This window comes from Tympanuchus pallidicinctus, unplaced genomic scaffold (genome assembly GCF_026119805.1).
Source record: "Tympanuchus pallidicinctus isolate F22 unplaced genomic scaffold, pur_lepc_1.0 scaffold8, whole genome shotgun sequence".
Lineage (NCBI taxonomy): Eukaryota > Metazoa > Chordata > Aves > Galliformes > Phasianidae > Tympanuchus > Tympanuchus pallidicinctus.
This window is the reverse complement of record NW_026294802.1, coordinates 36,862,319-36,888,849: the sequence shown is the minus strand read 5'-3', so window position 1 is coordinate 36,888,849 and position 26,531 is coordinate 36,862,319. Positions and strand designations below refer to the sequence as shown.

Below are 26,531 nucleotides of genomic sequence, written 5' to 3'. Positions count from 1 at the left end.
CAGTAAATTCAAATTCTAGCTCTTAGTGAGCATCCCCTAATGGTGTTCTGGAATTTGGTAGACCTGAGCTCATGCAGTGCACATCAATATTCTCTTATTGTCTCTCAGCATTTAGTTTAGAAAACACTAAAACCTTTATTTACATAGGGACTACTTGCAAAGATGTCAGAAAGGGAAGTTGTGCTCAGAGTATTGGATGAGCAGCTTCACTGTAAGTGTATGCCATGTGGCTATTTTTCTTGCTTGTCGTTGTTTTGTTTTTTGATAGTGTGTTTATAAATCATAGAACAAGCAGTCTGTCTAGACTGCTAACATGTGACTGGTAACATTTTCCTGCTAATACTGAGAAAATAGGGGTCGCTTATGAAAACAGAACAGTTTGTGGCAGTGTTTCTTTTAAGTTCCTGTGTTAAGCCTGCAGATTTGGAACACATTGTTGCTTCACTAATACACGGGAAGTTACAGTACAGAAATCCCTCGCTGACCTTCTTAAATTAATCTCTCCAGCATTAGTTATTTCCTTATTTTCAGTGGGAAGACAGCAGAGTTTAAATCTGTGCAGCATATTTATCTGTGAACATTGGTGCTCATAAAAAATGCATTGCAATCTAAACTAAAATCAAATCATGTTCATAGAAAGGAAAGATATTTCTGCTTTGGGATTTCTGCTGTATGTGGTTGCCATATATACGTATGTGTAAATGACTGCTGAGAAAGCTGCTGTGAAATAAGATCCTAGCCCTAGATTTCACCCTCTGGAGCTTTTGCAACTGTTTGAAGCCAAGCTTTCAGATCTTGGGAATTCTCAGTCTTTATTTTGTTTTTGAAAGGCTGTTTACTTTCCTCAATCATTTTCTAACCTATTTTTCTCTATGGAAATACTCTGAATTGTTTATAAACAAGAATGCTCTCTATATTTTACTGAAAAGTTATTTTATTGTCATGATCTTGCAAGTATATCTGCATTTGCTCTGTAGTAATGTTCAAAGGTAACTGTTTTTATCTGAACTGTAACTGGTGCTATTTTTTTTTTTTTTTTTTTTTTTTGCTTGAAATGCATAGTAGCACTGAACAAAGATTAAGATTTTGGGGGGGTTATTGTGTTCAGTTTGCCTTTTTCATTGCTACGTCCCATGCTTCAGTCAAACAAAATTTCAAATTCAGATGAGGAAAATGGATCGGCACAACCATTACATGTCTGTTGCAATCACTGCAATTCTTTGTGGTGCGACCAAAGTCTCCTGCTTTTAATTGTGTTGTGAATCATAATCTCATGGTCTGTGAGTGTAAGCAACACTTGCAAATTTCACATCCATGTGGATAGTGAGTAGGAAGCTTTTAAAGGACGTGCCTTTGGCTTCTGCAGAAAGTATGCTAAGTGAAGAAAGAGAACACTCTCAGCTAAATTCAGCATTTGCCTGTTCCTAGGTAAACTATGACAATAGTTTATCCACTGGTAGACAGTTTCTTGTTAAATGTATTTTCTTTAAACTGATATTTCTAGTGGTTTCTTTAAAGGCAAAAAAATGCAGCAAGGTATGTGTGTATACAGATATATACTCCTTCTACATAGTCCTACAGACTGAAGAAGGTAAGGTAGTAAAATTCAGAATCGCCTTGTGTTGATCAAATTTATATTAATGAATACTGCAGGTTTCAGCACGCAAAAGTTGTATTATTACTGCTGGAACAGAGGCTTGTTTTCTTTTTTCTTTAGTTTTGCACATTATCCAACAAAATGGGTCCTAAAGCTTTAACTTTAAGTACATAATATAAGTAAATATGGACTTTGCATGAGATTCCATAAATAAAGCTTTGTGCTTTCTTATGGTATTTTCTGATATTGAGAAGGAAGTAAATGTAAACGAAAAGACATAAGTCTATTGAATAACGTTTTTAAATCAACAGCAAAATACCAACTTGTTTCTCTTAAAAAAATATATCCATGTAAACATTCTTTAAAACTCAGTTTTAAAGTTTCCATGGAGACAAAAGCTGCAGAAGTTGGCTGTATCATGAAACAGGAATGTTTCTGAGAAAATAACATTTTCATGCACTCAGAGGTATTTGAGTTCAACTGTACTATTCTTAGGTTCTGCCTTTTATGCTGTCTGATGAAAAAAACCCAAACCTACATAGCTGAAGACTGCACAAACGTTTTTAAATGCTCCCAAGAAAAAAGGCTAGGCATTTGTAGGTTCAGCCTGGGTAAGTGGCAGCCATTTAATGAAGTACTCTGCAGTCATAACTTTTAAGAAATGTGCTTTTGAAGCTAACAGTGACTTGGGCTATAACATTAATGTGGCCAGCTGGTCTAGAGAAGAGATTATTCCCTCCTGTGCAGTTTTGGTTAAACCATGCTATTTTGGATCCTCTCATACAAGACAGACATGAGCAACTGGATGGCAATTCAGCAGAAGACCCCAAACTGGTTGGCCTGTGGAGTGAAGCTGAGGCAGTGGGCCTAGGTCAACCTGGGGAGGGGGCTAACAGACATCTGCCTGTACCTGCAAGATGGTCAGTGCCATTAATTAACATAAACAAGAAATGAAACAAGAGAGGCTGCATCTGAATGTAAGGAAAAACCTGAGGACAGTCAGGCATTGTCCGCTGGAGCTGTACAGCCTCTATCACTGGAGATTTTAAAGCCTGACTGGATGAGCTCTGAGTAAGCCTATCTGACCTTATGGCTGGTGCAGGAGGTTGGACTTAGAGACCTTCTGAGGTCCTTTTCAATGTGAATGACTGATTCTGTGAATGATTGATCCAGATTTTGCACAAAGCAAATGCTGGTGTAACAAAAATTTAATTAGACTATATTGTGTCGCATCTTATCCAACATATTTCTTGTGATTTGCCAGCTGCATTTTGAGAGCAGTGGTAAAGCATGCTTAGCTTTTGGAATAAGCAGGAGAGGTGGGTACAGCTGGAAGAAAACCAGTTGCAATAATCCCAGTTTGGATTTTTTTTTTGTTTTATTGGAGTATTACAGGCTGTCCAGACTCAACAGTCTGGCCAGGTAGGGCTGGGGGTGAAACTGTGAAGAGTAACAGATACACTGGCTGCTCTGAAAGTAGTGCCTCCGAATTTATTATATCAGCTCATGGTGTCAGAGGCGGATGATATGGCAGTAGAGGCTGAATCTTGAAACCAGTTTTCTGTTAGATGTTGTTGCTGTGTGACAGATGGCAGCAGAGGGGCAGTCTGACACAATGATGTCTGACATGGAAGTGCATATGAAGAAAAGGTGTGGAATTGAATTCCTCCATGTGGAAAAAATGGCACCCATTAGTATTCATCAATACTTGCTGAACGTTTATGGAGACTGAACAGTATATGTGAGCACAGTGAGGCAGTGGATGATGTGTTTCCTCAGTGGTGACAGTGATGTGAAAGACAAATCACGTTCTGGAAAGCCGTGCACAGCTGTCATGTCACAAAATGAAGACTGTCTCAGTCAGCTTCTCTGTGCGAATTGGCGGATTATGGCCAGGGGACTATATACAGAGCTGGATATTGGCTTCAGTGCCTTGGAAACAATGGTGGCAACACTGGAGTATCAAACAGAAGGAACGCTGCAAGCAAGTTTGTTGGGATCTATTGAACCAATATGAGGCTGAAGATGGCAGTTTCCTGTCGTCGTTATTGGTGACAATACTGTCCTACCAGACCAACCATATAGTCTGGATTTGGCACCTTCTGACTTCTATCTGTTTGGATCAATGAAAGTGGACTGCATGGGCAACATTTCCCTAGCACCATTGCCATCATAGCAGCTGTGAAACAGTGGGTCACCTCTGCTGGTGCAGATTTTCATTAGCATGGCATGCAGGTTCTTTTTCATCACTGATGAAAATGCATAGCTAATAGTGTGACTGTATTGAGAAATAGTGTTTTGTAGCTGGGAATTTGCTCTATCAAATAGTGTTGTTGTATTGTTTGTATCTATTGTAGTTTCCATGGAAATAAATAGGAGGAATTACTTTCTGAGTCACATACATGTAACACTTGTGTACAACTTACCATTTCTGAGTCATCTGCTTTTTCCCACGTTCCATGTCTCTTAATGCATAAATGTTATGGTTATGTATATATCTAGTTACATATATATCTAGATATATATGTATCTAGTAGAAAATTACCCAAACCATGGAAAGCTTGAATTTTCCAAATTTTTCCATTCATGAAAGTGACAAGTTCTCCTAGAGATTGTCCATGATGAAGCTAGTATCAAATAGGAATTTTTCAAAGAGTAATTTCTCTTTCAGTGATTCTTCTACCCACTTTTACTCCAAAATAAGAGTTCTCTGCATCTCTCTACTATCACTGTTGTTATTTGTATCGGATGCAGTACTTGGCACCCTGCAGCTGACTGCAGAACAGAATTCTGAAAATGAGATTTGTCAACTGGAACTTATGAGATCACTAAAATCAGTGTAGTCTAGAAAGAAATTTTCATAGAGTTAGGCAGAAAAAATGTCCCCTGGCATTTATCTTCCTGTCTTTGAAAAAGAATATTGATTGAATACGAATGTGGCAATGTTGACATTTGTTTAGCAAGAATCAATACAACATCACTCGCATCTAATTTCAGTTCTAGGATATAGAATTTTATTGCTCTATGGACTAGGGTATACAGCATCATTTTTTCAAACTACAATCAGTCTTCTAGTTTGCATTGAGTTTTCAGTAATTTTATTAGATGATTAACTGCTCTTATCTAGTCTTTTCCTTTTTTTTTCTTGATACATTTCAGCCTTTTAATAAGCAATTATTTCATTCTTTTATATCTTGACAAAGGTACATCTAAAAATAAGATCAATATGAGATCTAATTTTCTGTAGTGTTGTTTAAAGTATCTGTTGTATTTGTTTTCTTACAGTGAACGATTTTTTTTAAGACTGAATAGAAATGGTTTGCCAAAATGCCCAGAAAAGCCTGAAAGACACTGTTCTCTTTTTGTGGTGAGTTATTCCTCTTCTCAATCCTTTTTATGCTGGATATTTATGTAGTTGACTCAGTGGTGCTCCCTAAGCTTTTACTTTATTAGTTCTAATGGGTGGTTAACAGGTATTATTAAAATCCCAAGTTGAATGTTTTTTGGCAATATGTTGATGTATGTACTCCATGTGCAAATATATAGCAATCTTTTTCCTTTCAACAAAGACTTGTGACTTCTAGGCCCAAAATATGGTTTGTGCAGTGTTCTTTGTAACTTCAAGATATTAGGAGTTGCACAAAAGCACCATTACTCCTCAAGGCATGCATTGAATCTTTTCTGTCCTCTCCCATTTTGCTGCCTTACAACAAATTCTTGCCCATGATATTTTAGGGCAGACATATTGAGTGCATGACCACCAATTTGAAGTGTTAAATAGATAATTTGTTAATTCTGTATAAATGACCTCAATGTTCATTTATTACTGTTACTGGCAATAAAAACAATGCGTGAAGATCTTTTAAAATATCACGTTTTAATCAGGAGGCAGAAATAATGAGGTTCTGATCTTGTGCAGGATTTGAGTAGCAGTGAACTAAGGAAGGACATCTATATCACTGTGCACATTATTCGAATAGGTAGGTATAACGGTCTGTGAGTAGAAATCTGACATTTGGTAGGTATATAACAGTGAAGGAAACCACTTTGGGTCAGCTTTGGGATCTGTTAGATTTGCTAAGTCTCTGCATAAATTTCATGAAGCAAACGCCTCTCTTCTAATGGGAAAATTGCCATGAATTTCTCAGCAGTTTTTTGTGTTATTTTTCAAGTGTGCTGATGAGTTTCAATACAGTATTTTTTGTTAATATTGCAAAAGACAATTAGTGCATCATATGTGAACTGTACTAAAATGATGGAGTTGTCACTGGGGAGTCCATTCTTGTTACAAAGAGAGTAATTTCAAGCATTGTTTGTTCATGGGAAACTTACCTAGAAATTAAATAGCATCTGATGAAATTGTTCAGATAAATTTTGTCTTCTTCCTGATCTCTTTGTAAAGAGGAGAAATACGTAAGAGAACAATGTCATGTAATAATTTTAATCCATGACGGTGCAGGCAGATATTGTGTCCTCTGAAACAAAGCTGAAGAGTCAAAAAGTGTGCTGCATATGTATTTAAAGAAGTTAACCTCCTGGTTGTGCTGATTTGAAGCAAGATTCTTCGGATTTGCTTTTGAGCTCTTAGATCTATTCCTTTTTTTTTGCAAATGGTCTCCCTAGTTGCATCACTGCATTACTAAGTATATTTTCCTTCCTTTGCAAGGTATTTTGTTTTCAAATATGGTAGTTATAACTTGCGCTGAGTTCAGAAACAATTTATTGTAGAGTAAATGCTGTTTGACAACTCGGATGATTTTTCCTTGGACTTTCATGATGTTGTAGTGTTTCACTGGAATATCAAAATAATTGCATTTTTATTGGCAAGGACTGAGAAAAAGTGTAGTAAATTGTGGTGTAATATGAGTTAATTTGAGGAGAGTAAATGCTTTAAAGAACAATGTGGCATAGAATTTTCCCTTCTGTGTAGTTATAAAATATATTCACAGCCAAGTCTATATACGAATGACTGAAATGCTAAAAAGTTAAAATAACATTTATATGCCTTGTGGTGTGAAAGTGAACAATTACTCTTTTAGCTTCTGTGATGTATAGAATATACGGAGAAGGCATTGCCTGTGGCAAATACAGCCAGAGGCTTTTCTTGTCGTAAGTTAAGACTTGGTAGGAAAGATACATAGCTACCAGAACATAATTGAATAAAATAGTTAGAAAGAGGGCAGTTTCATCTATCAGAAACACCACAAGAGGACTGATGAATTGCATTTAAATAAAATAGAAAAATACTTTGTTTCAACTCCATTTTCCTTGACTGCCTTCTTTCTGTACCATAATTTGTTCTTCTGCCCTTTGTCATTTTTTCTCCCCGAGTTTCATCTCTCCTCGATTTCTGCAGTTTTATCCTCCTGCTAGCAAGTTGCCTGCTTGGAGGCAGCGTTTGATTTCTAAACTGTAGTGGTTCAGTCACAAGACCTCTCATATAAATCAGAAGTAACAACAGCCACAGTAAAATATTGTTATTGGACAGCAAATGGTGGACACTCTGTCATGTCTGAACACTAAATTTTATTTGGTGGTGTCTCAAGTAGAGCTGTCACTGATATCAGGAAGAGCTGCGGACTCGAGGTCATGAGAGGATGAGCAGTACCTCTGGTGTTATGAGATGAACACATCATTAATGGGTTTCCTGAGCCATTTGTTATCCTAATGTAGTGTAGACAGTGGTGGACTAGATTTGCGGAGCACACTTGGCACTACATACTCAGAGCTGTCACCATACAGAGCTGGATTGCTCCCTGCCTCCCTTCTGTGGTTTTAAGGGAGACAGTTTTGTACATTATGCATCAAATGTATATTTTGTTTGTCAGGGCGAATGGGAGCTGGAGAAAAGAAAAATGCCTGCAACGTACAATACAGACGGCCCTTCGGCTGCGCGGTCCTCAGTATTGCAGATTTGCTGGCAGGAGATTCAAAGGATGACCTCATCTTAAAAGTGTACATGTAAGGAATAGCTTTTATTTCATAACTATTGGAACTATTTCACAGTAGGTTTACATCAAAAACAATGGTTTTAAATGCGGTGTAAGTAAAAAAAGTGTAGTAGCTAATTTCTTTTTTTTCATCACAGTTTAGAAATTTTGGCTGGTTCTACAGATGTGTTATAAAAAGGGATAGTGTTAAAAGTGAAGATTGCGTCCCTTCAGATCTTCTTGTATGTTTCAGCATTTATCACATCCTTGTAAGAGCTTCCGGAGCTCTCTCTTTAAAGCAATATGAAGTGTTTTCAAGGCTTGTTTAGACAGCTTATGCTGCATAGGCAGCTAGCAGAAGTAACTTTAGAGAAAAAAGATGGCAAGGTAGGTAAGTAATTGTTTAGTGGACATAGCATAAGTGTAAGAGGCAGTTAATGCTGGGGAATGGAGGAGAATGAAAAATCAAAAATAGATCTTAAAATGAGTGGTTCGTGAAATAGTGGAGTTTGACAGTATTTGGAAAACAGTTCGTCTTTCTGTTCGTAGCAACACAGTGCATGTAATTTCCTGCTGATCTTGATCTGAGAGATTATAGTAAGAGCTGTTTTGTGCAGTGGCCTATTCTAATTACATACACCTGGAAGCATTTTGTCAAGTGTGTGAGGAAGTTCTGACTCTCAGGGTTTGCACTCAAATGCTGAAGACATGGAAGGCTTTTAGGCAGCCTTTCTCTTCTTCTCTGTACTCATACTGTGCTGAATTAGAGCTGCTGGAGATGATGCCGCAGAAAAACAATCAAATGTGACAGTGAAAATGTTTGCTGGCTCTTACTAAGACTCCCAGGATGTTGAAGTCAAATAAGTGTTCGCTGTTGGATAACTAATTTTTAGATTTATATATCTGCCCATTATACCCTATTTTCTAAATTTTGCTGATTGTTTTTAAGATAACAGAAAAGAAAAAAGAAAAAAAAAAAAAGAAAAAAAAAGAAGGGAAGAAGAAACATTATTGAAAAGCAGATTCAGTAAGATGAGGTCAAGTCTAAGCTGTTCACTTTTCAATGTGGCCTATTTTTCCTCATGGAAAAAGTGCTACTTTCCATTTATGTACTGAGATATAATTTGCTCTTTAATTGACTGTCTCTTGAAGATCTTATTCCATTTTAAATAACTTCAAGGTGTACAGTACAGATCTTTGTCTAAGACTAAATCTGAGTCCCATGTGTCTTCCTGAGTGTCGTGGGACAGATATTCTGTGTATTTTGGAACTGAAGGATAGAATTATAGATGATGAACTTGCTCATGAGGAGTTCCAGAGCATAACTGCTCTTGTCGTTCTCCTGTCCTTTTCCACAAGTAGCAGATATTTCCATGAGGCATTTCTCAAATGATATGACTGCTCTCATACTTTCCATTGATCCAAGCAGTTTCTTGGGTCTTTATTTGCTCCCACTGACTTAGTTTTTTGAACAGAAAAGGTTTCACATAGAGGTGTGTGGTGAAACTGGTCTGAAAATCTTGTGTTCCCATTTCAGAGTTAAAGAAGTTATCATTTTTATAGGTGCAACACAGAGAGTGACTGGTATCAGATTCATGAAAATATCATTAAAAAGCTGAATGCACGTTACAACTTGACTGGTTCCAATGCAGGTGAGTAATGCTTTTTATGTTTTTGTCTCCAAATGAAGTGGCTCTATTTTAGAAAATCTAATGTCGTTCAAAGAAACAGTATTTCATATTCAGAAAAATACTTGTACTAGCTGAAAATATGTGCTATTGTCTTTTGTATGCATATTTAAAAAAAAAATCATGGAAATTTCTTCAAGAAATTATATAAAATAAACTTGCTCTTTGCTGAAGAGCTACAATTTGCTGTGGAACTTTGTGTGGGGCCAATCAAAATATTGGTATGCATTGATTTGTACTTCCACTTTACATACATAAAATATCATAAAAAATTAACTAGGTTCTACACACCTGTCTACAGAGCTAGTGCTCTCTGCATTTCTACTGGCCAACAGAGCAAGATGCAGCGTTGATGTTCAGGGACTTACCAGTAGCCTTCCATATTTAATTGTCTGTCGCCAAGTGTCATCAAAGTAAATTCAACTTGAAAACTTAGGAATTGAGTGATGACTGACCTTTGCTAATGTCAAGTGATGGCTTAAACCAAAAGAGATGCTGGATTTGCTTCTTTTTGGTTTTTGGAATGCCAGCTTGTTAACTTTTTTGTAGTGCTGTTGTCCAGGAAAACGGTCAAACCTGAAGGGAAACCAGAAATGAAAGCTTACAAATCTGTTGTGCTTCTATTCAAATACTATTTTGCCCCAGTGAAACAGTCGTTATTTGAAATATGAATATGGAAAAATCTCAAATGAATTCAATTTCCTAAGTTGCACTGTGGTTATAATCCCATGTAGTAAGCCTCATGCTCTTTTGACTTGATTTAAAGCATAATGTTTATCTTGCAAATGTATATTCAGCAGTATTTAGTGGATGTCTAAGAAGCACATAAAAGCTCCTGATATTTATCAAGACTGAAATTGTGTATTTAATCAATCTAATCCTATTATTTTATTATTTCTATTTTTGCAGAGTCTAGCCACATACATGCATATATTTAAGGTTTACAATGTAGAGCGTCGTACTACAATTATTAAAATAATATAGTGAAAATATAAAAGCACATTACTAAAAATTGATATTTTTATTTACTGTTAAAAATGATAACACGTCTTTTCTGCATAATCAGTCTAGAGATAAAGGTGATGTTTTGAATTTTTAGAAAATTGGAGCATACCTTTTGACTCTACTTGCAAAGCTATGGAACATTTTAAAAATACGTAATTCAAGACCTGTACAAATACCTTTTCTGAATATTAGATGGGAAGTCCAACATGTGTGATAAAGAATGCATGCATTTCGGTTTCTAAATAGGTACATTGCTTCTGGCATTAATCAAGTTTCATGTTTTGCAAAAGGTGGCTTGTTGTTTATAAATGAGGTTTTCTGTGTAAATATTGCTATGAAACATTTAACTTGTCCATCTATGTCCTCACTTGAAAAAGAAAAATAGAAAGAGTTGCTAATTTCTGAATAGGCAGTTAGAGTAGTATAATGTGGCATGCTGTATGTTCCTAAGTGATTCTTATCAGCAGTGGCATAATTCAGGTTATAAGGCTAGTGTGTGCTTGCAGCCCAGAAGGCCAGCTTTATCTTGGGCTGCAGCAAAAAGAGGGGTGGCCAGTAGGGAGATGGAAGTGATTGTCCACCTCTACTCTGCCCTTGTGTGACCCCATCTGGAGTACTGTATCCAGACTGGGGGCCCCCAGCACAAGATGGAGAGCTGTTGGAGTTCAGAAAAGGGCCACAAAAGTGATCAGAGAGCTGGAGCACCTCTGCTATGAAGACAGGCTGAGGGAGCTGAGCTTGTTCAGTTTGGAGAAGACCTCAGGGAGACTTCATTGCTGCCTGTCAGAATGTACAGAGCTTATAAACAGGGGGGAAACCAACCTTTTACATTTTCTGATAGCGATAGGACAAAGGGGAATGATTTGAAACTAAAAGAGGAGAGACTTAGATTAGATGTTAGGAAATTCTTTACTCAGAGGGTGGTGAGGCACTGGCGCAGGCTGCAAAGAGAAGCTGTGGATGCCCCATTTGTGGAGGTGTTGGATAGGGAGGTGTTGGAAGGCCAGGTTGGATGGGCCCTTGGGCAGCTTGATCTGGTGAGTAGCAGTCTTGCCCATGGCAGGGAGTTGGAACTAGATGGTCTGTAAAGTTCCTTCCAACACAAGCTGTTCTGTGATTCTCATTCTCATGAAATAGAAGTTCATAGCTAAATACCCTTTTGTCCTTGGAGACATTCAATAAATTTAAATTCCCTTAATTAAGTAATTATCAACATAAAAGACGTGTAGGACATGACTTTTTTCCAGCTTGCAAGTGCTGGAAAATAAAGCTAGCACACTCAATACCAGCTACGTTTTGATAAAGGGATGTCTGGAGAGGGAAGCAAGAGAGAGTAGCACTTGCAGAGGCTGGAGAGGGAAAGAGGATGTGAGTAGTAGTGCCACTTCGAGTACTGAGTGACTAAAACACAAACTATGAAAGGTTATTTACATCACACATGTGAAACTTGTTCCTCTGTGACTGCTTAGAAGCCTGAAAACACTTGAAAGACTTCAGCAATATGTTCAGATACTTCTGCTGACACCTCATGGAAAATGTTGATGTTACACTGGTGTGTATTTTCCGTTTGCCGTCTCTGCAATTTGAATGACTGGTTCTGAGGCTCTTTAGACTTGTCTGCTATCATATATATGTGAAAAAGGGGGAGAAAAGAGTGAATCTTTGTTACAGGACACACAGGTTTTTTACTGTCTCGAGATCTGTTGTAGGGAGAAGTCAAACTTAAGAAAGCTTGAACATTTGGCTTTTTAAAGTCACTTTAAAAAGACTTAAGAACTGAAACACAATCAGCACACAAGGGCAAAAATTAATCAGACTGTTATCTATGTTCTGGGCTTACTTCCTCTGAAGTTTTTGTCCTGTACAGTTTCTTCCAGCTCAGCAGATTTTCATATACAGTTTTAGTCTCCAGAAATGACTGTCTCTCACTATTGAAATAGTTATATATCCATATTATTCCTTGGCAAAAAAATGTCTTCCAGTTTTTGGGGAAAACAGAAAACAAACCCAGACGTTACTTGTCTTACATGTAAAAAACAAATGGTCATTCTATAGCTTTTCTATTTAACATTCAAAATCCCACCCACCCAAAAAGTGCTTTTTTCCACTTCAGCTCATGGCAATTTTTACTTCTTGTGCAGGATCTTCTTGAATCTTCTCAGCTTGCATCTACATTAAAAGCAAGGGCCAAATAAAGACAAAAGTATTAAAGACTCATCACTTTGCTTTTCAGGGCAAAAATATGTGGAAAATGAGTATTTCTATTAGAAGTTCACACCCAATTACTCCAATCTTGCATTGAAAATACCACATTTGTATTTATCAGTCTGTAGGACAAGAAGTAGTGAAATGTATAGTGCAGATACAGAAAGCAGTTCCTTGCTTATCTCGAATCGTATCAAATTGTCCTTTATTTCCTTTTTGTTGTTTTCTTCATTAGTTCATTCAGATCTGGGCAGTTCCAGTTTATTCAGCTGCTATGCTGAGGCTGCAAAAAGTGAACATATTTGTTTACTGCATGTCACTTTACTGCACATTTATCATATTTTTATTTTAATTGTCTGAATTTCAGAATGAAAAAACTGCAGTAAATTGTAAAGGAAAAAAGGCCAATTTCATACTGGTTTTAACTGAAATGAAAGTTTCAAAATGAATGTATAATTTCAGATAAATTAAATATTCAATGCCTGTGGTGGCATAATCATAAGTAATAGTATATTTTAGGTAGTGGAGCCTAGCCAAAGATTTTGTTTTCACATCGAAACTTGGGATTTTGTCAAATGTAATATTTTTTTTTTTAGGGTTTGCAGTGTAGGTTGTGGTAGCAGATGTTATTCTCTGGCTGTGTGGCTGTCAAACTATATTCTGGACCTTTCTTAGGTCTTTATTAAGTAAGTAGGATGTGGGCTGCTTTCCTCTTTAGTAAATGAGGAACTAGTGTGCAAAGTGCCTTGTAAACTGTTATTGATCATATAATAAATGCTTCATTTGCCTACAGAATTACTATGTGTGAGTGAACCTGTTGAATTTAAAGTGCATTTTAGGATAAGGGGCAAGGGAGCAAGGCCAAATCTGATTGTCACTGAATATTTTTTTTATACAGTAATACATAAATAAAAATCAGTGAGTGCAACTCTGATTTTCATGGTTATGCAAAGTCTTGTATTTCTTCTCTTTCTTTTTAGTAACAGTTTATCATGCATAACCTTATATTCTTGCTTACGCTACCACATTTTTTATCCAGTTCTGTATACTCTTGAAGTATAATTAAATACAGCATACTATGATGGAATGAATGTCCTTGAATAGAGTAGTCCTTTGGGATCTGAATATGGAGGTTTTGATCTGAAAAAATCACCCATTTAAACAGTGATCGTTCTTAATGTAATCCCTACTTAAACACCATCGACATCTCAAAAGTTCCTCCTCTAGTATAAGGTGTCTTCCTGTAGACACCTAAAAGTGTGTTATTTCTGCCACTACTTGAAGCTGAAAGCACGTCTCAATACTTGCTCCATCAGGGTATGCATGGTCTGGATGTAGCTGCCTGAGCACTGGGTAGAAAAAAAATGCTGGAGCTGATTGCTGTGGCTCATGCGCTCATGTTACTTCAGGAAATATATAATTATTCACTTACTTTTCCATTAAAATAATTTACTCCCATGAAGAAAATGTCTTGGTTCAGTCTCTGACTTGGAAAAGGATTTTCAGTCCATCTCCCATGTCCCAGATGAGAAGGCTAATCACTTCTCAGACTTCCCTGCAGCAACTCTTCAGATTTGTGTAAGATCAGAAAATTGTACCACAGGGGAAGTAAAAATGGCTCTAAAGCATGCAGAATATTGCATGATTTTTCATAAATGTGTTCTATATTCACATTGTGTTAGCAAATCCCAGGGAGGAGACATTTAAGCCCTGACCTTCTGTTACATGAGAATTTTCTCCCTAACAAATTATCTTAAAAAAAGCATCTTAAAAATTATTAAGAATATACTTGCAACTTCTTCCTCCCTCTCCTTAGAAAAAACAGACTGAATTGCTTTGTTTTCCTTTAAAGGGATCCAAGACATTCCTTCTTGGACCACTATCTATTTGAGGTTCCTGATGTTTTCACGTGTAAGCTCCTCTGTAAATGCCAATTTATTCCTTTATATCAAGTCTTTAAAAGCTGCATGATCCTGATGCAGTAATTCTGAAGAGATAAGGCAAGGACACACGTGCTTTTCACCTGCTACAACAAAGGTGAAAATCCTTTCAGATCCTATAGCAATTAAAGTACTGGTGTAAGAATTTAAAAATATGTATGTAGCTGCTGCAGATTTAGACACTTACGTGGATTCCACAAAAATAATAAATGTAATGGGAAGATCTTTTCCTGTGCTGATATCTTGGAATGCTCTGATGAATAAGAGAAGCGTGATGTAACCTAATTGCATGTTTACTGAGTGCAGTATGGTGGTAGCAATGCCAAACTGCATTGCAACTCCACTGACAACACTGGTAACTGCATATTAATTTTAATTGATGGGAGGGCCTTAAACTTTAGAGGAGATGCGTTGAAAATAGTGGAATTTCTCTTACCATTCCTGTCACAAGTGTGATTTTTTTTTCCCTTTTGTTTTTTATTTTCAATATGGTGGCCAGTTTTAATTTTTCTTCTGTTGCATTATGTGTCAAAATACAGTTCTGGATAAAGCTACATAAGTCATGCCCTCTTGCATATAGTTTAGATCATAAAAACAGTAAAATCAGAAATAACTGTATTGTATATCATAAGAGGAAGAAATAAATATTTATTTTAAATACAGCAGAAGCAATATCTGAATGGGGAGGCTGTCCTGAAGACAAATCCAGGTTGTGGTTTGATTTTTAAAAGGCTATCCTAAGCATGACAGCCATTAACTTAAATGCTTTTTCTTTAAAACAGAAAAATGCACAGATATATTCTACAAATATATGGTTTACTGTCACTAATAAATTGAAACTTATTCCTGTGATACATGTGCAAAAATCTGCAGGTGTAGCATCATCTAAAGGTCTTGTGGTCTGGCCCCAACTCAAAGCAAAACTAGCTTCTGTCTTTGTGGAATCTCTTTTGAAGTTCAGGGAGATTGCTCATTAAAGGCAAATTTTGTTACACTACTATCATTTTAATTCAAGCAGACCAAAGTAAGTTTCATAAAGCAGACCACCTAGTTGAGGGGAACTACTGTAACCTCACATATGTGCTTTCCCAAGTATAATGTTGGTTTGTACTGAAACTCAGTTTATCTCAGTGTTCACATAAGACGTGGGTAGAGGAGGTGAGCCACAAGAAGACAGTCTCAGAGAAAGAGTCCATCTGGTAAGATGCAAGCTCTGAGACAAGTGTGGCACTGGGGGCATTTGAGTAGGAACAGGAGTGTGTGCTCAGGGACAGTCTACATCTTCCTGCACCTCTCTGCTTTCAGCAGCCTCTTGGCAATCCAATAATATATTTTCTCCATGGTTACCATCAAACAATGTGATATTAAAGAAGCAGGTAGAAGGCAGTATACTTTGACTGTTTCATCTTCTGTTTTACCAAAGGTTAGCTTTGGCTTAAAAATTATATGATTCAGTGGGGAAGTCTTTTGGAGTCATTTACTTTCCAGTGCTGAAACTGTGGAAGCTTCATGAGAAGCATCATTTATTAGCTCGGTGTAAGAGTTTATAGAACACGTATTTCTATGGCAACACTGTGACAACTTCACACAGTATTTTCTGGATACAAGATGTAGTGCATCCTCAGAGGTGTTCAAGAAATGTTTAGATGTTGTAATGAGGGACATGGTTTAGTGGAAAAATATTGGTGGTAGGTGAACTGGATGATCTTGGAGGTCTTTTCCAACCTTGGTGGTTCTATATTTCAGCATGACAGTACCCCAGCCGCTCACAGTATTAGCCCACTTGGAGTTGTTGCGAGGAAACCTTCTCCTGAGTTAGTGTGAGTGATGGGTGAGAAACAATGTGTTAATGTCCTTATGGAAGCAGCTACTGCTGTTAGTCACAGGGAGGAAGTTTGGGCTCGTGGAGGAGAGAGGAAGGGAGGGAAATGAGGAAGAATGAGGGCAGGAGTGGTGATGTGCTTAAAAGAGGAGAAACAGAACAAAATAGACAACCAGGTAACTCCTGAGCTTATGGTTCATCACATTCAGCTTCAACCTACATCTTTAGTATCAAAAGGCCTGTTAGTATCTAAATGGAGGATATAAGAAGGAGACAGACTATACCTAGTAGGGTCTATCATGAAAGCACAAGGGGAAATGGTTCCAAATTAAAAGAGATTTGGACTGTATGTAGAGAAAAAGCTTTTTACGATAAAAGTAGTGAAGCTCTGAAACAGGTTGCCCAGATTGGTGGTAGGTGCTCTGTCCCCGGAGATGTTCAAAGTCAGGCTCTGAGCAACCTGATGTAGCTGTAGGTGTCCCAGTTCACTGCAGGAGAGTTGAACTAAATGACCTGTAAGGGTCTCTTCCAACTCAAATGATTATATGATTCTATGATTTGTGCTCAGCTGAGAGCAGTGTTTGTCTCTTCTCTGCAGGGTGCCCAGATGTGTCATCAGTTCTCTGAAATGTTTTCTGTAGCTATACATAGCTAACATTTCACAGGAAATATATTTATTTAATTACTTTACTTCTATGGCAATCTATTAATTTGCCAGTTTTAATGTTTTGTTACATTTTGTGACAAGGAGACTGTGTATTCTGTTGTGATGTGTTTAAGAATTAGTTGTCATTGAAGGCTGATATTTGAAATACATTTAAAATAAGAACTGCAGTTGTATGTGCTTCATCGTAAGTATATAATGAATTAAGGCATTCCATTTTGTTCTAAACAAATGCAAAAGCTGAAAGATTAAATGTAGAAAGATTAAATAGAGTATTTACTCAAGTTGCTACTCAAGCTCATTTAGGCTTGAGTAACAGCTATGAAATAATGAAAAGCCAGTTTTAATGAAAGTTTTTAGACAAAAATTTGCAGATTTTTCTTTTTTCAGGTACATTTTAACAGAATGCCTGACACTGTTCAGCAATTGAATATTAAATCCCTTCTTCAAATTGAAGTGTAACCAATATCCATTTCCTAGTCTAGCATACAGTGTTAATTGCAGTAGTTTTGGGAAAAGATATTGATCCTTAAAGGTGTCAGACTCATAAATCGATCAGATATAAATTTGTATGTTTATATGGCAGTCTGAGCTTGTCTTGTTGTCTCTGAAGGTTCTAGATTTACCGAAAGGAAAACATAAGTCAGATTCAGGATATTTTTTTGGTGTAGAGATCCATAAGTGTCTTTTCTAACTATCTAAGGGAAAATTGGAGGCAAATGGATGAGGCCAGGCTCTTCTCAGTGATGTATAGCAATAAGACAAGGAGCAGGCCTAAAACTTGAACACTGGAAGTTCCATACAAACTTGTGGAAGAACTTCTTTATAGGAGGAATGACGGAGTGCTGGAACAGATTTCCCAGAGAGGTTGTGAAGTCTCCTTCTATGGAGATATTCAAGACCCATCTGGATGCCTACTTGTGCAACCTATGTGGGGAATTTGCTTTAAAAGGGGGATTGGAGTCAACAGTCTCTTAGGTCCCTTCCAACTCCTTCAATTCCATGATTCTGTGATTCACACAGCATGACTATGACTTGCAGACTTTGCTGAAGATGAGCGCTTTAGAAGAATTAAATTCAAATTGTATTGTTGGACAAAAACTTCTCCAAAAGCTGTTCCAAAAAGCTGTTTCTGCTTGTTAGTAATAAATGCCATCTTTGACTTCCTTATGCTTATCTACTGAAAGAATAGCAAGTCTTAAGACAGCTTCAAATGGTAAAATTAATGAAACATACACACAAGATTTTATCTCCTCCTGTGGTTTTAGTTACAAATTCATTACTAACATTACCTGGGCTTTTTGGTTGTGAGGATTTGTTTTTAACACTTTCTATAGGTTTGAGTTAAATGTTGCTTGTTTCTTTATTTGAAACAAGATGTAATTGGAATGCAAGTATCTAAATTAATTAAACATTTATTTTGTTCATTCAGAGTAACTGTAACAAGGCTGGTGGAGATTGAATTTACCTCTCTTTTTCTGTCTACTCCCAGACTGTAATTTGTGGGATTTACTACAAAGATTTTACTGTGACCAAATTTCATGAGATTTAGACAATTATTTTACCTAAATTACATTGAATTAATAATTAATTTTGTTTTCCAATTATAATACGGAAATCTACTGATTTCTTTGCAGTTGTAATTTGGATAGTTTAAATACTAACAAATATGTGAACACCTGTATGCTTTCTGAATACTTTTAACACCCTTACGCAGCTTAATTTGAACAGATGCTTTATTTCATTGTCTTTCTTAAAATACAAACACTACTGAATACTTTTCTGTCTGACTTTTGACTTTATTGCTTGTTGGTATTTTTCTTTTCTTTTCTTTTGTTTTTCTGCTGGCTTCCTGAGCAGCTGCTAGGCATTTTCTCCTTAATGTAATCTAGGATGTTTTGCTGCAAGTAGATAGAAGCTGAATATAAATGCTTTCCCCTCCCCCCAGAAGCTCAAATGCAAATGAGTATGTAAGCATAATAAACAGTTGCCCTTTGTCATTACTAAATACAGAAATCAATAATGCAGTATAAAATCAGTCTTAAGTTGAAATCGCATACCTAACAGAAATACAGAATGCTTATTCAGCAGGTTTTTGATTTCTGTACTGTCTGTCATCTGAGTGATAAAAATCGTCTACGGTACGAGTTAATTGTGAGAAATCTTCTGTGCTTTCAAAAGATGTAAAAACAAATCTGTTTGCAGAAGCACACAAAGCTTTGTAGTGATATTTTAAAAGCAGAAGAAATAAAGAATGATAGCTAACACAATAAATTTTAATTACCATTAAAATATAATTGAAGGTGATTAAAGTTTTGTCTAATTAAAGAAAATATGCCAGTCATTTAGACACTGGATCATCATTTTCATTTTATTTTGTAGCTCCGAATTTTCTAGAAATTGGAAATTTGTAGTTCTGAGGAGATTCTAGGGCTGTTAAATGCTGCCATTATCCTATCAGCTACCATCAGATGCTTTATATGGTGGCATCTTACAGTTCTCTGTTTTGCTTTGTCCGTGCACAACTGTTCCTGCATGAATTGTCTAATAATGTTTATTCATATATTTTTTTAAACTGAACTCTTTAGATTTGGCTGATAATTTTATTGTTCTTTCTCACCTAATTGCCTCCATTAAATTAGTGCTGACGTACATCATCAGCATGGAATTAATGAAAAATAAATTGTATTAATTTTGTTATATGATAGAAAAGGAGTTCATTTTTTCATAGGAGAAAAGTTAATGGTTTATCTTTCTATCACCTCGTACAAAAAAAGTATCTCTAATGCCTTCATTGCATTTCTTTTGTTTGAGTATCTTCTCCATCTCCCCAAATTAGATGCTGACCAAATTGGAAGCCTATTCCTGTTTGACCCTGTCTTATTGCTGACTGTTGATTAAACCTTCCTTTCTCAGAGCAGTAATCTTATCTTCCACTTTCTGTTCTCCATCGAGATAGCTATAATTACTTGCAAATTGAATTCAGTGACTTTCTGGCCATTACAGTATTGCACAAAATTCTGGTTACATTTTGATGAGAAAGGTGGTGTCTTCAAACTAATTGGCTCCTCCTCATTTCTCTTTGTTTTTCATTGTGTCTGAGAGATTGCTTCTTCACTTCAATTGAATGTGCATCCTAATAAAATCTGAATGGCTCTGTGTTGTCTCTGTATAATGTAAATGACCTTAGTTAGCTCTAATTGATAATCAGGTAGCCTGATTTATAATAAGCATGGAAACTTGTCAAACGTTAAGTGATGCTCATAAAATGTGAATTATTTTATCTCCCTTTTTCAGGACTTTTATTTCAGACATATGTTTCCTCAGTTACGATGTGTGTGTAGCTGCTGTTGGCAAGTGGCTTCTTTACAAACCCATGAGTATGGAGTTGCTATTACACGTACCTGACCAGTTTTTGTGTTGAGCTGACAGTACTCAGGACCTCTCTGGCTTGTCTTGGCCTGCCAATAGCTTCGTTTTGAGTCCTAACATAATTTATCTAATGACAAAACAATAAATTACAGCTACTTTATTGTAGCTCTTGCTTAGCTTTGTTCAGCTGTGTGATACTGTGTGACAGATGGCAGCAGCAGGTTAATGACAGAATGGTGGCTGATGTGGGAGTGTGCCTATAAAGCAAAGGTGTTTAACTGAATGCCTCCACGTGGAAAAAAATTATATCCATTCACATCCATTGAAACTTGCTGAATGTTTGTGGAAACCAAAGAGTGGATGTGAGCACAGTGACACAGTGGGTGGTGCTTTGCAGCTAGTGGTGACAGTGGGTCAAGTCTGCTCCTGCAAATGGTTGTGAGCATGGCATGCAGGCTCTTGTTCATTACTGGCAAAAATACATAGGAAATAGTGGTGACTGTGTTGAAGAAGAGGGTTGTGTAGCTGAGAATATTCTTTATCAAATCATGCCATTGTGCTCTTTGTTATAGTTTGGGAATGGGAATGGGAAAGTCATGGGAATCTGTGAAATCTTAGAAAACACAGTCACCTTATACAACACCAGTGTACAGTATCTGATTAATGTTGTTGTTGTTTATGTGATCTGGGGCAGTGACAAATGTTTTTCTTTAGGTTTCCAAGGAAACAGTGAAGTGGAAGTATATGGGGGTATGAATACACACAAGGGGTTATGAATATGCTTACTTATGTATAACAGCATCTCAAAATATAGAAGAAACAAGATTGACAGTAGGCTAAGTATCACTATTTCTAACTCTCCAACAGATCCAACCTAGCTTTTTCCTTTCAGCAATGAAAAACTTTCCACCTACTCTAAGAGTGTCTGGTTTTTGCCTCTGCAACCTCTTACCAATAGGGAAACGACATAGAAGGCTCCTGTACTATAATCTGACTGCTGTATGGTTTATTTTATGGCTTACACTGATAATGATTATTACTATTTCCTAAATTTACGTGGTTACCACAGAACAAATTACCATTGCTGGGATGATTAATGTTCATAGTATTGAATTTAGTTCTTAAAATAAAATAGGCTTCAGTGAATGCTTTTCCTTCTAAGATCTACTTATGCACTTAATTGGAGATGTGTAGGTGTGTTGTTTTTCATGTTAAGAGAATGGAAGTCTGGTCAGAACATCACATTCTCCATAGGTGCCAAAATAATGTATCATAAATGAAAATAAGAGGAAAAAGATTGTCAAGCTAATCAGATCTCTGGTCTCTTACATGCATGAGACTGGATTAGCAATACTAAAGGCTGATTTTTCAGGCTGTAATTTAGAACCGTTATAAAATTCATTCATTTAAATATAACATGCTTGTAGGGAAATTTTCTGCCAAAGCCCGAAGGACTGATGACCTTGTTGTTCATTTTGTGTGTGCATGCTATTTACTTAAGCTTAATCTGAATTTAATTATGACTTGACTGAGATTCTTCTTTATCTTCAGTTGTTGAGTGTATGTGAAGAGTTTTATCTTCCCCTTGATCTGTCTGTTGACACGTGATATGCTGTAGTAATGTTGAAGGTCAGGGAAGATTAATCTCTACAAGCTGTATCCTGACACTTGTCTTTGTGATTACTTTTGAAATAACCATAAGGCATTCCTGTTGTTTCTGCTAATTTTAGCTCTGTTTGCAATGATTTTGCACACTGCAGATATGATAGGTGAAGTTATTCTTCCTAGATTCTTGAGTAGTAAATATTGGGAAATGATTATATGGCCACCCTTGAATTTTGCCTGTCTTCTAGCAAACAAAAGAACATGACTGTTTGAATCTGATTAATATTGATGAAAAGTTTCAGTCTCAGTCATTATGAAATTACTGAGTCTATGTGACAAATGCAAATTAGGCTAGATTTGTTTATTAGGAATTTTATTCTTCTGATATTGGATATTCTGATATTATATAACCTTGTATACGGTGAAGTGATGCACTGTAATGAAATGTTCATGTTTTTCAAAGGGATAGGGAGCATTGTGGTTGTACTGTTTCCTGCATAACTCTGAAGGCAGCATTGGGTTGAAGTAAATGAAAAAATGAAATGATAGCAAATATTATTGATTGATGTTTCTCTAAATTGATGTTTCTTTAATTTTCTCCAATCCAAGTCACCATCCATCTCTATTGAAACAATTTTGAGCTGATATGTCATTGTAGTTTACTTACACATTATTAATTATTTGGTACTGATAATCACAGCCTGTTTGAATGTCTTACTTTCCCTTGTTTTTCTCTTGATTTTCAGGTCTGGCAGTTTCTCTTCAGTTGCTTCATGGAGACATAGAACAAATTAGGAGAGAGTATACATCTATGTTTACCCACGGAGTATCCATAACAAGGAAACTAGGTTTTTCCAATATTATCATGCCTGGTAAGTTGAAAAGAACAAATTTTCATTAAGGAGCAAGAGAAAGAACTGGTGAGGAATTAATGAGTACTCATTTGCTTTCCAAATAAATATAGAATTCTGAAAATTATTAAATTTTCCAGACACTTTTTTTTGGATGTAAATAAAAGAAAACTGCATCCCAGGTTGTGTATTATATACTTACTAAGTCAGTGTCAAAAGAGCATACAGAAATAGTTGTCTGCTTTCTGGAAGTGAAGACGACTGAATGCAAGATTGCTGAGCTCTACACAGATAAAGAGGCAACCAGCAGAACATGGAGCAGGTAACTTCTAAATAAGGACTCACAGATTTTCACTGACACAGTATAGCTTCTGATTTCACCCAGTTGATGCCTCAACTGATGGAAACGGAGATATTGGAAATGGATAGTAGAAGGGATGTGGAGATTTATTTTCATTAGATCGTATGATAACCAATGTTAGTGCTTGAACAGGTGCTAAGGAAGGTTGAGAGAATGTGTCACTATGAATGTGACCAAGCAAATATAGGGAGAAAACAGATAGTGGTAAGGTAGGTAAAATCTATAGGTCATTCCCAGAAATGAAATCTTTAGCCAGTGTCTCTTCAAGGGAAAAGCATATTTAGGAGCAGCCTACTTTGGCACGACTGTTGTGTTGCTGTGGTGTTAGTGAGGAATATTGTAGGGAGGATCTCACATCTTTGTTTCAGCTCAGAGTTTGCATGCAACGCCTTGGCTCTCTCAGATACAAATAATATTCAGGACTTGCTGATTCTTACTAGGAACCACTTTCTCCTTTATAAATACATGTCTTTTCATTCCTGTATACATAAATTGAAAATAAATCGTGGTTCTGAGACAAGAATATGTAAGCTTCATTGTTTCACTAATCAGAGGAGTCTTAACAGTCTATTAAAACTCAGTAATGAGACTCAGCTTTAGCTGTGGGCAGGCACTTGAACTTCAGCCTGAAACTTGACAGCTGAGAATTCACTGTTCTGCTCTTACTGCCAGTTAAACATCTGTCCTTCTGCATCCCTCATCAGTACTACTACACACTTAAAATATGCACAGAGCACAAGTTCATAAAGCAGTTTCAGCATTATTATGAAACTGTTCTACTGAAATCACCACAATATTTAGAACAATAAAATGGGTAAGTTAGGTGCTATTTAATTTAAAGGTAGATTATATACATATGTTAAATGAAAGTCTTCTCTTGAAATCTTAATGCTTATTAAGATTGTGTTACTGTTGGATTTCTCATTTGAATCAAATGAAAATTATAGATATTATGGTTGATAATTTTGAATGCAGTTTTACAGAGCGCGCTGTAATTCCCATTAAGAAACCTTTCTTAATTTACTGATTATCTACATCTGATTTAGTGACTTTCAGCTCTGTGTTATCAAATTTTCTTTATTCTATAATGGCTCTGATTTTCCAGTTGTGAAGTAACATGAACTGCTAAAAGCATGTTGTAGCCAAGCACTGTGCAGTGAGCTGCTGCAACTCAAAGAATTGCACAGGCTCAGTTTGACCTTTTCTTATTGAAAAAAAATAATCATGAACTTTGGTGTGCTGATTTCTTAGTCCAAGTATATGCTTACCTCAGCTCAGAAAACGTACAACTTCTAGTTTGTGTTTGCTGGCATAGAAGAAATTTCTCCTAGAGGAAAATAATCATCTTATTCTTCTAATGACAAGTTCCAAGGGCTAAGCAGGACAGTGTGCTCTAGGCGATGAAATGCCTGCTGGAGCCTAGCCTTTGAAATCCTTTTTTCTTTTAAAGCTCCCTTTTCATTTTGTATCTCTCTAGTGTCTTTTTTTTTTCAGAGATAAATTAAAGAACTTCATTTTTTGTAACTGGAAATGGTCACTAATTAGGTCTTTTTTTTGTTGAAATTGAGTGTGTTGCTCTAATTAGCACTTAGATTAATACTCTGAACCAGACTCTCTTGAATTATTTAATAAGAAATACTACATGCTGCTTAACTGTAGTATTTCTTTTATAAGGTGCCAGATTTTAAGTTGCTCTCTTATTTTCATGTATTTAAACTCTAACTGACCTTCAGTTTGCGTTGTATCAACCCTTTTCTCTTTAGAGGGTTTGCTTCTGAAAATAACTAGCACCAGCACACATGCCATACCAGAATTTTGATGACAATAATAATGCATGTTTTTGTAGAGCAGTACTTTTTATGTCACTGGAGCCTGACAGGGGTGATGCCACAGAGTGCTCTTTCCAGGACTTACAAAATTTTTTAATGATGAAATTCAAGAGTTTAAGGAGATGAAGTAGATCAGTAGAAAAAGGCATATGTGATTCAAGGAGGCTATTAAATAGGTAATTCATTCTATTGTAGCTGGCAGAATAAGGAAAGGCAGTGAACATGTTATCTTAGGAGCCTAATCAACATGCATTTTTCTAGATTTAACCAGTACAGTCCTTTCCAGCATCCAAGTGTGACAGTCGACAGATGAGTAAGCTGGTATTCTTGGAAAGCTTTGTACTGCGTCGAAGGAAAACTGTGTTTATGCTCTGAATTTCTATCTTAACATTTCCTGGAAGGACAGACAACCGTATAATAATTTAGTATATAAAATTTTCCTTTTGATGTTTATGAACATACTGAGCTTTTTGAGAAATACTTTAACACATGTAGAAATTGATGGAATGTGAAAGCTCTTTCACATCTTTCTACATAAAATTTTACCTGCTTTTTCGCTCTCTTATGTAGTGCCCTCATATAGAATCTGATTCCAAATTTAACATATAGCTTTTGCAACACTGCATAACTTAAGTGCTGGATATTATGCTCATGTGTTCTGACATGTATGCATGCTTGCATTGGCTCTTTTTCCTCTTTGTAGAAAATACCTAGTTCTTTAGAGAAACCCATTGGTTAGTGTGTGGTGGTAAATCCTAGTGCAGCTGTTTATCTGAATGAGGATTTACTGAAGGGGCCAGAACTCTCTGCTAGGGCAGCCAGTTGTAAACAGACTGAGCTGTCACATGATAAGCATTGTATAGCTGCACATCTTTCTTTGTTGTGCTTATCAAACTGGAACTGCATCTATTTTGCTTTAAGTTACAGTCTTCTTAATAATCCTAATTCTACTACTGTTAGCATGCTTGGTACACTCAAAGCCAGAATCTATTCAGTGTGAGGCATTAGCAGATAAAGCAAGATAATCTCAGGGCTTTCTGTAGAGTTCTTTCTTCACTAAGAAATTTAGTCAGATTGAACCATTATTTCCTGAAACTCTATCTATGTGTATTTATTCTATGCTGCTTTATGCATAATCTAAAAAAGAATTCTTATTTAAAACAGCTAGAGATGTAAGTTGAAATGCTATATATATTTCAGAGTCTATAAGGCATACTACAGAATATAAACAAATGGCCTGTTGACTGATGTCTGAACAGATTTTCGTAAACAGATATCAGTTATCTATAGACACTCTTTTTCAGCTTTGGATTTCAGCCAGTGGCATTACCATTGCTGAGATCTGACCACAACTTCCTCTGAGTTAAGGTCAGAGTTTATATTTCTTCCTACTCATCCAAATTATTAAACTTCTTTGAAACTAGAAAAGGCTAAAGAATTGACAAGTCTGCACAGTGGTATTGCAGTGACCATTATTTTCCCTGTATTTATGCATAAGTGGTCTAAAACAATGCTGTCTGAGCTAGTCAGTCCAGACTGGAATGTTCTTTGCTAGTAATCCTTCATTCACAACTTTTTGGTCTTTTTTGGTCTCTTCTAGTATTGATATCCCTTTGCAAAGGACACAATTAAGAATCCACATGAAGCTGCAGCATTAATTTC

At 36.4% G+C, this 26,531-nt stretch overlaps 1 protein-coding gene across 4 annotated transcripts in view; it reads left to right on the top strand.

Annotated features, from left to right (window-relative positions):
- Positions 1–26,531, top strand: part of DOCK4 (dedicator of cytokinesis 4) — a 237,533-nt gene that overhangs the window by 110,093 nt on the left and 100,909 nt on the right. For all 4 annotated transcript variants that reach the window (XM_052667945.1, XM_052667946.1, XM_052667943.1 and 1 more), the window contains exons 9-13: positions 4,883–4,964; positions 5,517–5,577; positions 7,426–7,558; positions 9,091–9,179; positions 22,575–22,700. In XM_052667945.1, the coding sequence (XP_052523905.1) occupies positions 4,883–4,964; positions 5,517–5,577; positions 7,426–7,558; positions 9,091–9,179; positions 22,575–22,700 (491 nt within the window). The remainder of the gene's footprint in view (positions 1–4,882; positions 4,965–5,516; positions 5,578–7,425; positions 7,559–9,090; positions 9,180–22,574; positions 22,701–26,531) is intronic.